General features: G+C 35.1%; 1 protein-coding gene across 4 annotated transcripts in view; it reads left to right on the top strand.

The window, feature by feature from the left end:
* LOC150100446 (hypoxanthine-guanine phosphoribosyltransferase-like) overlaps window positions 1-12,646 on the top strand; it is a 137,070-nt gene that overhangs the window by 83,066 nt on the left and 41,358 nt on the right. For 3 of the 4 annotated variants that reach the window (XM_090403148.1, XM_090403146.1, XM_090403147.1), the window contains exon 7: window positions 11,332-11,408. The exons of the other annotated variant lie outside the window; for it this stretch is intronic. In XM_090403148.1, the coding sequence (XP_090259274.1) occupies window positions 11,332-11,408 (77 nt within the window). The remainder of the gene's footprint in view (window positions 1-11,331; window positions 11,409-12,646) is intronic. 4 annotated transcript variants of the gene reach the window in all.

Genomic DNA, 12,646 nt, shown 5'->3' with positions numbered 1-12,646 from the left:
TCCTATATGTGTTCTAACTAATCTTCTCATGCCTTACAATTAATTCAGGATGGCGCAGTCAATAATAAAAATAAATTTTTCCTGAATTATATACATAGTGTGGGAGATAGTGACCTATGATAGTGAATTGCCTAATAAAAAAAAAATCATTTCATTTCCAGCACGAACACTTGTAGGAAGGTAAGGGATTACTGGTGGGGACTTAGTTAATCGGATTAGAGTAAGGTTAGTGTAAAGTGTATGGCGCACAAGTTTAAAGTTGATATAGCATAAGGAAATTGAAATAACTAATGCCACTATCATAATTATAGACTACATTCATTTAATACTTGTAAATAAATAAAATAAAGATAGAAGAAATGAAGATAACAATTTGTTCTGTTTCCTGTTCCCTTTTGTTCTATTTCCTGCAGTGTGTTTTCTTTTTATTTCCTATGTTATCTTTTGTTCTTTTCTGCATGATTTGTTTTGTTCTGTTTTCCACAGTTTCTTTTCTCTACTGATTGTGATGTCATTAGCAAAGAAAATGAGTTTGTTATTGTGAAAGTTTTGAACTTTTACTGTTTGTAAATAGTGAGCTTGATTAATTAATAGTATTGGTTCTATGGGACTTAAGCTAGAAGTGTTTGGTGGTTTATAGCATATCATATTATTACAGTGGTTTCTACTGTATAATATTTTGTTATAAAATAAAAGGATACGAATCCATCATTATTTCAAAGCCAAATATTTTGAAGTTTAAAAGCTTCAATATTGACATAAGAGCTTATGAGAATTCAACTTTAAGCATTAGAGTTGCCTTAGTATTTCTTTATTTAAAAGTGCTGAACTTTGTTCAGGATTCTATATATTCACCTTTTATTAGTACTTTGAATTAAGGTTTCTCTGGTCTAGGCTGTTTTTAACTGTTGATATTTATCATAAAGCCTTGTTAAAGATACCAAGCTATTTTAAACATGGTTTTACTTTATTTCCCAAGAAACAGACAAATAAGTAAAGTTTGTGCCTGCAAGTGTTGCAAGTCTAGCTGACCCTGCACGTGGTGCAAGACCAAGGCATCTCATGGTAAAAGTAGAATATGCTCTGATCACTAATCTTAATATTTACCCTTAATGCAAAGCACATCTTCTGGAGAGATGTATGATGCTTTGTATTAAAGGCCACTACCTAGACCGGTTTCGAACTTTATTGAGGTCTCATCAGTGGGAGCCAGGCTAGAAATACCAAGATTTTTAATAATACAGAGCATATAAGTATTTTACCAGAACAAGTTACCATAAGGTGTTTTAACCTTATTAAATAAAAATCTCAGGAGGAGATATAAATGTAGAAAGTATTTTACCTTGGGTATAATAAATGTTAAAGATACCAAGCTATTTTAAACCTGGTTTTACTCCATTTCCCAAGTAAGCAAACTTGACAAATAAGTCAAGTTTGTGCCTGCAAGTGTTGCAAGTCTAGCTGACCCTGCACGTAGTGCAAGACCAAGGCAACTCATGGTAAAAGTAGAATCAGCTCTGATCACTAATCTTAATATTTACCCTTAATGCAAAGCACATCTACTGGAGAGATGTATGATGCTTTGTATTAAAGGCAAGGGGCCACTACCCATATTAAGATTAGTGATCAGAGCTTATTCTACTTTTACCATGAGTTGCCTTGGTCTTGCACTACGTGCAGGGTCAGCTAGACTTGCAACAATTTATTTCTTCCTCAACTAATTCTATTTCACAAATAAATTCTTTTAAATCATAGCGAAGCATTTCTTGATTTTGTTCAAAAAATTTTAATAAATATGGGAGATGTCTAAATTTGCGGTCATTTATATTTTTCTTTAATAAAAGAAAGTATTGTTGGAAAGTTTTTATTGAACTTAACATGTCAATTAAATTTTTATATCTACCTTGTAACTCTAAATTTGAATTGCTTAATTTCGTACAGAAATCTACTAAAAATGACAAGTGTAACAACCATCTTTTATCAGTCAATTGTGGATAAATATCTCCTTTCTCATCGAGAAATTTTTTTATATCGTTGATTAATACAAGAAATCTTTCTAAAAATTGACTTCTGCTGAGCCAGCGAACATTATTGTACGACAGAAGTTCCCTATCATCATCTGCCTGTAATTTAAATAACCGCCGTTGCTGGGCTTTTCCTCGAACAGAATTTGCAATTTTAAATGTAATATCCAAAACATCTTTTGTGTTTAATCTTTTACTACACAGTACTTGTTGATGAATAATATAGTGGTACGTTAAAAAATTTGGATATTTGTCATCGTTTTTACATAATGAAATGAAGCCTGATTTATTATCTATCATTGCAGGAGCACCATCAGTGATAGATAAAAGTTTAAATAGTGGAAGTTTGTGTTGTTTCACAAATTCATCAAATGCCGAAAAAATGTCTTCTTCCCTAGTCCTTCCCAATAATGGTATAATTTTCAAAAGTTCTTCTTTACTTGAATAATCTTGAAATACCATGCGAATAAATACCATTAATTGAGCAATATCAGTGAAGTCGTTGGATTCATCAAATTGTAATGAAAACGCAACACACTGATGAATGTCTGACATTAACTTAGCCTGTAAACAATTGGAACTCTTCCTTTCGGCAATTTGAAACCTTGTCTGCTGCCTAGAAGTAGTCTCTCTCTAGCGACGTCTCGAACCGATAAGCTCCTTTCTGGAAGCGGGAAACTCTTCTCTCAAGCAACGTGGATCCAGGCAGTCTCTCTGACAGCGACTCTGGACTGGGCGGCCTCCTCTCTGACAGCAATTCTGGAACCGGTATCCCTTTTTATTAGGCCTCCTCTGAGACCTCGCATGAAGTTTGGCAACCCGCCAAAGAATCGGTATGAGTCTTTCATCTTAAGTTTCAAGTTCGGCATGCCTTTGATTCTCCTCCGCTTTCTTTTGATTGTGAGTTGCCAGTCATCGGAAAGTTGTTTGAACTCTTTCTTGACTGACTTCAGAGATGTTTACACTTAGAGCCCGCAAGCCTTTCTCATACATACAAGTTTCAATAACAATCTTTCTAATGCCACCATGCACAGCTTCGGCGACAAAAACATTGCCTTTTTTTTTAACACACTAACATATTCTTATTAAAGCAGTATATACAGTTTGCTTCAAAAGAGTTATTTACAAAAACATCTAATACAAACTATACTGAGACAAACAAAGTTTATTTTTTTACAATATTCACATGGGACTTAACCTAAGTAAAAAACCGATGTAATGTGCTTTGGAATATTTAATATTTAAGCTAGAATCAAGTTTTTACACTTTGCTTATAATCGTATTCACTCGGCGCGCTGTTTGACTTCCACTGATCCAAATTAATTCATTTACCCGGACTTATAAAAAAATTAGCGATTTGACATTTTTTATGAAAAATAAATAAACAATAGCAATACACTTAAAGCGAATTAAAAATAATACAAAATAATGATAAATAAAATATTATGTTTTCAGTTTGAAATTATAAATTTGTTTTTTCATTGTTAGGCCGAGAACTTTTGAGACCACCCTCGTATATGTAGTAGGAACTGCATTTGATGGGTGTTGAATTTAATAAAATTACACATTGAATAAACCACATTTAATAAAATGTGGCATTTGGAACATGTCCATGTTTCAATTTTAATTGTATTTTTATTCACAGAATAATGATCTGATCTGATAGTAATAATTCTATACTGACTAGATGAAATGTAATGACAGTTGGTATTTAAGTGCATCTGCCCAGTAAAAATTGTCAGTTATTTTATTCCTAATTTATTTTTAATTGAACCATTTATAGTGGCAAAAAAAAGCCTACGGTAGTAAAAAAAATAATTACAGAAATCTTCCTGTAGCTTTCAATGATACATTGCAAAGCATTTTTACCTAACTGATAATTATAAGTTATTTATAATTATAATTCCCAGGAAAATGATGTAAATATTGACAACTAAAAATAAAATCCTGAACAGTTTCAACTATATGTAAATTACAATTACAACAGCCCACTAACCTGACAAGTATTATGACAATATGCTACAGTACAGTAATTTCCTTTCTTAATCAAAGACTGTTGACAAAAGGAATTAATTTTTTTATTAAACAGTAATCATGATTATTGATGCGGGAAATTTTGTGAAAGTTGAAGTTCAGGATTACCTCAAAATAGGAAATTGGACAGTGACTTATTTGTGTTTTATGGTCCCACAGAAAGTTCTGCTAGGAAGGGCAGATGATGAAAAGAAAAAATAAAAGCTGGTGCTTGTCGGATATCTCAGTAGCAAGGTAGAAAATTAATAAGAGCGAATACCACACATAAAAACATTTTGTGAAAATGTGGAAAAAAAAAAAAAAGCAAAGATGATAATAAATGTAAGTACCTGCTGGATTTCTGTTCAGGACATCGACTAATTATCACAATGTACCAACATAAAGACGTATTCTCTCTCTACATGAATTTTTGTACAAGTAAGTCTTATTGACTATGTTATTATTGATAATAATCTTAACACAGGTTCAAGATGTAAGAGTATATAGGAGATTTTGAAGAGGAAAAATAAGTCCTGAATAACAGTTAGATTGATGATTCTGCACAGAGAAGATGTATACAAAGCACAATGGTTCGTAAGTTGAAACTGAAATTGAACAGGTTAGCCTTCCTTAAACGATGCTGCGATGATGATATCATTCCATCTTTTCTGAAATTTAAAGAAAAGTTACAATTGGCAAAGGCACATCGTATTTATCGCTGGGCAAGTTTAGCGCTTCTCCGAGAACAAATTGCCGCTACTCACATAGAGCTTAGTAAGCTAAACAGCTCTATCACAGCTCTACAACAAGAACTAATCAACATATTAAATCCTGAAATGTGGACTGTCCTACATCACATCTCTGAAGTTGCAGCAAAAAAAGAATTTACAAAAATAAAAAGCAGACACCTGAAGAAATGTGAACTACTACAACTCATACGAAGTCCCGACTGCAACTTCGATGAGACCACGTGGTCATAAACCTATCATCTGAAACACTCGCTTTAGAAGCCAAGAATGCTCTCAGTCTAGGGCATAACTTTGCCATCACGCCCAAACAAATTCCTAAATTATAAATTATGATGAAAGTAGAACGGGGCATCCACGATCTTCTGCTGGCAGTGGCCAATAACATGCGTCTAGATATAGCAAGTATTCTAAACAAGGCTAAACCTCCAAAAAAGCAATATGCCACATAATCAAATAACTGCCCTATAAAAGTTATGTAAGAATAAACATATTATTATTACAAAAGCCAATAAAGGAAATGCAACAGTTATCATGAATTAAAAATAGTATAACAGAAAAATGCAGGATCTCCTATGTGACAGTTCCACGTATCAAAAGATACATCGAGACCCCACTATGTCTCAAAGGAAAACAGACTGAAAAAAGTGACATCATGGCCCAAAGAAATCATTAGGAAAATAAAACCAATTCATGTTAAACCATCCCATATTTATGGATTACCAAAAATCCACAAAATTAATATCCCTCTATGCCCCATAGTCAATAGCATAGAAACTGTTTTAAAAATCTTATCCTAAAAAATTCAAACATAATGGTTAGTTTGATGTCACCTCTTTATTTATCAATGTATCACTTATAGACACTCTTGATTTAATCAAGTCTAAATTTCCCCCTGATATTTTTGAATTATTTAAATTTACTATGAATGCGGGTTGCTTTACATGGGGAGGAAAATTCTACAAACAAATTAATGATACTGCTATCAGTTCTCCCCTCTTCCCCGTTAACAAATTTTTACATGGAACACTTTGAAAACAAAGTACTTACCACAGCTACATATAAGCCACTAGTGTGGTTACGCTATGTAGATGATGTTTGCCATCTGGCCTCCATGGACAAGACACTTTGGATGTGTTTGTCATCTACCTAAACATCCAACACCCCAAAATCCACTTCACAGTAGAAAAAGAATCGAATTACTGTTTACCATTTCTTGACACATTAATCACCCACCTTTCAGATCTTTTTCCATTTACAGAAAACCTACACACACAGGAAGATACCTACATAAACAATCACATCATCGTCCAGTCCAACAGTATGGCATTTTAAAAACACTTACACACAGAGCCAGGGCTATTTGTTCTAATGATACAGCTCTGACCAGAGAACTCTAATATCTTCGCCATATGTTCTTGGCCAACGGCTATAATCCCTACAAAATAGATAAAATACTGCATAGTCACATTACTTTGCCCTTCCCTAATACACAAGAACACAACATGACTATTTCTATTCCCTATGTCAGAGGTACATCAGAAGAGATAGCCAAAGTATTGATGAAACATGGCTTTCACACCACTTTCAAACCTCATGTCAAACTAGCAACTCTGATCCAATCGCCTAAGGATAAACTTCACCCTTTAGCACACCCAGGGTGTATGAAGTTCCCTGTGACCTGGCCTATTATCTGCAAATAGGAAGATCAATTAACATCTGCCTGGAAGAACATGAAAAATACATTCACTACTATTACTATGGCAAGTCAGGACTGGAAGACCACGCTTTCGACACTCCTTCACACAGGATTAAATGGAAGATAACGAATGCGCCATTTAGGAGTCGTTACAGATCTGAAAGATTGTTTTTTGAGTCAGCAATGGCTTTGAAGAATTCTCCCAACTTTAACAAATATGGTTGCATTAATTTGCCAAAAATTTGGGAGAGTGTTATCCCAAGAGAAACTCACTTATAGTTTTTTTTTTTTTAGTTTTTTTTTTAGAGGGTGCCAAAAAATAGGATTTTAGATCTTTTGTCCATTGCAATTGTATTGTTTCACTCACTCACTGTCACATGTACACAAGTGTGTTGTGTTTTGATGATGCTGAGTTGAAATTCAACAAAATATAAGCAGTTAATAAAACATTTCTTTGATAAAATTGTTTGGTGTTGTTAATACCGTTTAAAAAAATAAGTCATGAATAACCGTCAACACCTAAGCTTATCTGTTAGATTATAAGAGGAAGTAATCACCACTTGGTTTTGAGCAGGATAAAAATGAATATCATTGAAAATATAATTTAAAAGGTTTTTTTTTTATAAGACTATGTACAAGACAAACTTCAAACCAGTTTGAACTAAAAAGAAAATTGTGGTGTGAACAGATGGCATCATCTGCAAGCTTCTTTTTGGATAAAATGTGTGGATGATGTTTTCGTCATTTGGTCTGAATCTGAAATATCTCTAGCCGTGATCCTAACCATAATTAACAACTTGGACATCATTTTCACTATGGAAAAAGAAAAGGACAGAAATTTGGCCTTGTTGGGCATCCTCCTCTTACAGCTTCTGTTCACTGGAAATTCACCTTCACCTACAATTCATCTAAGAAAATAGCAGCATTAAATTCCTGCTTAATAGAGCATGTCTGCTCCAACCAGAGGATCTTCAACTAGAACTTGACATCATCCAAAGTGACATACTACAGAATGCACTTCAAACAAGATTAAATGCATCTGTGACACAAGCCTGTTTGGATTCCTTGGAATCCAAACTCTGTACATGGAGTTCCAATTTCATACATCGTGGTAATCTCTGAATCAATTTTAAATTTTCCTCAAAAGATTAGTTCTGCATTCTTTCCTATTAATAAACTCTCCTCTTGGTTATCCTCCCTGATGTTTGCCAGGTTCATTGTGATTGCCTCCACTCTTACTGTGAACAAACAGAATTGTTTATTGAGAAAGACCTGGAGAAACACCAGTCTTGCATCACCCATAATAAGCCTGAAAAATCTGGCCTGACTAAGCACAGAGTGAACACTGATCACAATATTTTGTGGTCCAATACATGCCTTGTTATATTGTTGTCATTTTAAGTTTGAGCAGAGTGCGCAGATGGGCTTTTACACTGCCCAAACTTAAATCAGAATGACTATGCATAGCAAAAATGTGGGAGTCTCATCCTGAAAAATGGCAAGTGCCCCCCCCCATATTATTTTATTGTATTTAAATTTTTTTATTTTAGTTTAGTTTAATTCCTGTAAAACACTAATACTAGGAGTATTAGGAACAAGAAGGAAGAGTTTTTGGCCATGGTTGGCACTTCCAGACCACAGGTTATAGGTATTAGTGAAACATGGCTGACTGTAGATGATATAACTAGTGGGATTGAATGTGATGGGTATAGTGTGTTCAGGAATGACAGAGAGAATAAAATGGGGGGAGGAGTATTGTTGATGATAGCTGATGAGCTCCAGCCAAGGAGAATAGAAGTTGAATTGCAGGATAGAGAAAAGAGCACATTTGAGGCCATTTGGTGTGAGATTGTGGCTAGCAGAACTAAATATACAATTGGGTGCTGCTATAGACCAGGTGATGGAAAAGATGGTGGTGACAGTATGCACAAGCAAATAGAAGAAATGGGTGGAAGGAGGGTGATTATTATGGGAGATTTCAACTATGGTCGCATTGATTGGAGTGAGGAGAGGACTCACGGGAGGAAGGAACTGGATTTTATGCGGTTATTAAGGGACAACTATCTGCGACAGCATGTAATGGAAAATACTCGGGGTCAGAGAGTGCTTGACCTAGTAATTACATCTGAGGATTTGGCTGTAACAAATATGACCACATTGCCACCAATCGGTGAGAGTGATCATAGGGTCTTAACTTGGGAGGTGGCTAAAGGTGTAGAATTTTCAATTAAGACAGGGTACATGTGGAATTATCGGGCGGGAAAGTATGACAAGCTTAGGAGTTTGATTAGTTCAGTGCCATGGCATGTACAACTGCAAGGACTAGAAGTTGATAGTGCATGGGAGGTAGTTAAGAAGTGCTTGCATGAAGCAATGGCTGACTGTATACCTAGAGTCCGAATAATAAATCAAGTAGGGGTTAAATGGATGAATAACACCATTAAGCTTGAGTTGCAAAAAAAGAAACAACTATGGAGGGAATTTAAGGAGAAGGGTGACCGGCAGGCACATGAACGGTATAAAGCGCAGGCCAGAAGGGTGACGAGTGTGGTAAGAAAAGCAAAAAAGGATTACGAAAGAACATTGGCCATGCAGGCTAAAGAGAATCCTAAACAGTTTTTTAGATATGTAGCAAGTAAAAGGAAAAATGTACATGGCAGATTGATTTTAAAGAATACCGATGGTAGGGAGGTAACTGAATCAGTTGAGATAGTTGAGTTACTGAGTGAGCACTTTGCAAAAGTATATCATCCAGGTGGTGACATTGCAGAAACGAATAAACCAGTAGATTATACGGGAATTGTGGTTAATGAAGTGGAGGTGAGTAGTGTATTGCATAACCTCAATGTCAATACATCTGTGGGATTGGATGGTATACCAGCTCGTGTTGTACGAGAAGCAGCTAAAGAATTGTCAGTACCCTTGACCATTTTGTTTAATTTGAGTCTCGAGTCTGGGTTAGTCCTGAGCGGGTGGAAAGAGGGGAAAATAGTTCCACTGCATAAAGGTGGTTCCAAGACTGCTGTTGTAAATTACCGACCGATTAGCATATCAGGAATCATTGTCAAGGTCTTAGAGAAAATAGTCAAGAGGAAAATACAAGATTGGATAGAAGAAAATGGGATACTGTATCGGGGACGGCATGGTTTTGTGAAGGGTAGGTCATGCCTCAGTAACTTGCTCACGTATTATAACACAGTGACGGCTGAACTGGATAAGGGTAATGGGTTTACGGTGATTCTACTGGACCTTGCCAAGGCCTTTGACAGGATTCCACATGGAATTCTAATCAGTAAATTGCAGCATATGGGAATGGACATAGGGTTGGTGAGATGGATAGGAGGGTGGTTGACGGAGAGATATCAGAGAGTGGTTTACTCGGGAGTAGAGTCCACAAGACGGCCTGTGACTAGTGGTGTGCCACAAGGATCTGTTCTTGGACCACTGCTGTTTAATTTGTTCATAAATGATATAGGAAATGATCTGAGAGGAACAGTACATTTGTTTGCGGATGATGCGAAGTTGGGTAGGACAATAGTGAATGCAGATGACGTCAAAATTTTGCAGGATGATTTGGATAGATTGGAGGTCTGGGCTAAGGAGAATGGATGTCAGTTTAATGTGGCAAAATGTAAGGTTATGCATTTTGGGATGAAAAGATTGGCGGCAGTTTACTGCATTGGTGGAACCCTGCTCCAGGAAATTGATGAGGCACGAGATTTAGGAGTGTTGGTGGATAAGGAATTGAAATTTAGGGGACACATTGCAAAAGTGACCAAAATAGCTCATCAAATCACTTGGTTGCTGAAGAATACGTTGACAAGCAGAGACAAGCAGGTTATTGTTCCTCTCTATCGAGCCTTGATAAGACCCCATCTAGACTACTGTGCTCAGATTTGGTCACCTAGGTTTCTTCTTGATGGGGAGGAGGTGGAGAGGATCCAGAGGCGAGTGACCAAGATGATAGCAGGTCTGTGGAATGAACCGTATGAGAACAGGTTGAGGATTTGTGGGTTGCAAAAATTGGTTGATAGGCGGAGGAAGGGAGATATGATTGAGACATTCAAATTACTGAAGGGTTTCTATAAAATTAATTCAGAAGATATTTTTAAGAACAGGGCTGGTTGTGGGAGGACTAGGGGACATCCATGGAAACTTGGCAAAAGTGTGGTTAGTAAAGGTGTTAGAGCTGGGTTCTTTACTTTTAGAGTAGTGAATGAGTGGAATGCGCTCCCTGAGTCTGTAGTGGATGCTGTGACAGTGAATGAGTTTAAGGCGAGGTATGATAGATACTGTATGAATGTCAGATAGTTGTGATGAATATGATTTGGGGCCTCCCTCGATGAGTCTAATGACTCCCTGGAGTTGCCCGTAATAATAATAATAGTAATAATAGTAATTATATATTTATTTATTTACCATCTGTTGCATGGTTTCATTCAAGGACAAGGCTCATATCTTTGAAAGGGAATAACAATCTTGTGATTCACCTTATGAATTTACTTGTGCACCAATGATCTGTTAGATTCAGACCAAAATATCTGCATTCATAAATTATTATTAATTCTGGTACCTACATGTTTCCAATAACTTGTACAACTGCCATTAAAACCTTTTTTCTCTCAGTATGTTGTAACATGTTGCTCATTTACTATGCGTACCATCTGCTTTATATATATATATATATATATATATATATATATATATATATATATATATATCACCATTGCATAATATTTACATAACCTAGCAACCTTCAGGTCATTGTTCAATGACTTATGTCTAGTGTTGAGAAGCTATAATTTTAAATTCTTGTATTCTTTTTTATTAAAATTCCTTCTCTTTCCAGATATTGGATTTGAAATTCCATGTAAATTCATTGTTGGCTATGCCTTGGATTATAATGAATATTTTAGAGATCTAAATGTAAGTAGTGCCTTATATAATAACGAGAAAATATAATTTTTGCAGAAATTATAATTCATGTCAATTATCCACATTTGTGTTTCTGAAGAATTTGAGGATTTTCTGGTCTGGTTGATTAAGTGGATAACATCTCTGCTTTTCATAGCCAGTAGGTTGTATATTCGAGTTCCATTATCATGGGTATAAATGTTTGTGCATATCATTATGTGCGAGATGAATTTCACCTGGTGTGAGACCATCACCCCCACTTCAGGCCTAAAGTGGCTTTTAAAAGTTCCATGTTTGATCTATAGAGTAGTTACCAGGTTATGTAAAATAAATAAATAATGCATTTAAAAAAAAATTAGTTCATCCTCTGTATTAATATATTATAGGTTTACAGCTTTTGTAGGGATAAAAAAATTAGTTTTTGTCATAAAAAAATGTACACTTGATAATGAGGACTAGAGCATCTGATCATTGTGTGAGCAACATTTTTCACAGTAGATCCTATTTGGATTTACTTGGTTGCTGAATGAATGAATACAAATGGATTAGCAGTTTGGTACTTTTATAAATGATCAAATTGTATTCTGTACCAATATGTAGAATTATAATGATACTATACATATTCAAAATTTTTTGATTGATGTAAAAGGAACGACTTTCCAATTTTAATGTTTTTCTTTCCATGCATTATATGTGCCACAGGTGCCCTTTTCTTTCAAATAATCTGAAGAATGCAACTTTATACTTCAGTTATTTCAGATGGCTGTTGAAATTACAAGATATCATAATATTCTCACAATATTATTACACAGGAGAATAATAATTATTATTATAATTGTCAGTGATCTGCACTTAATGCATCCACAATGATAAGCATAACCGTGAATGCCAAATAGAGTAAGGAAAAAGGCAGAAAGTTGGAACTCAATTCAACTTTTTTGTATTGGTTGAGTATCTAGCTGGATGCCTAATGAACAAGGATAGTCTGTTAATTTTGAGATAGCTAACCATGTTGCATTCTTTATTGGTGCAAACCATGCATACATTATTTTTATTATTGTTATTTTTTAATGAGAGAACTGGAATTGAACAGTCATAATAAGTTAGCTACTGGAATAACCTCAGACTTGAAGATAGGAACTCTTAATATAGAAGCATCAATGGAAAGGAAGTAGTGATAGTCAAGGAATTTCAGAAATATCATGTTGACATAATTTTTATTTTGAGGCAAAGAATACTAATACATAAGT

This window comes from Typopeltis vanoorti, chromosome 13 (genome assembly GCF_054136105.1).
Source record: "Typopeltis vanoorti isolate ZY-2024b chromosome 13, IOZ_Tvanoo_1.0, whole genome shotgun sequence".
NCBI classification, from domain to species: domain Eukaryota; kingdom Metazoa; phylum Arthropoda; class Arachnida; order Uropygi; family Thelyphonidae; genus Typopeltis; species Typopeltis vanoorti.
Note: the sequence above shows the minus strand (reverse complement) of the source record. Positions and strands in the feature narration are given on the sequence as shown.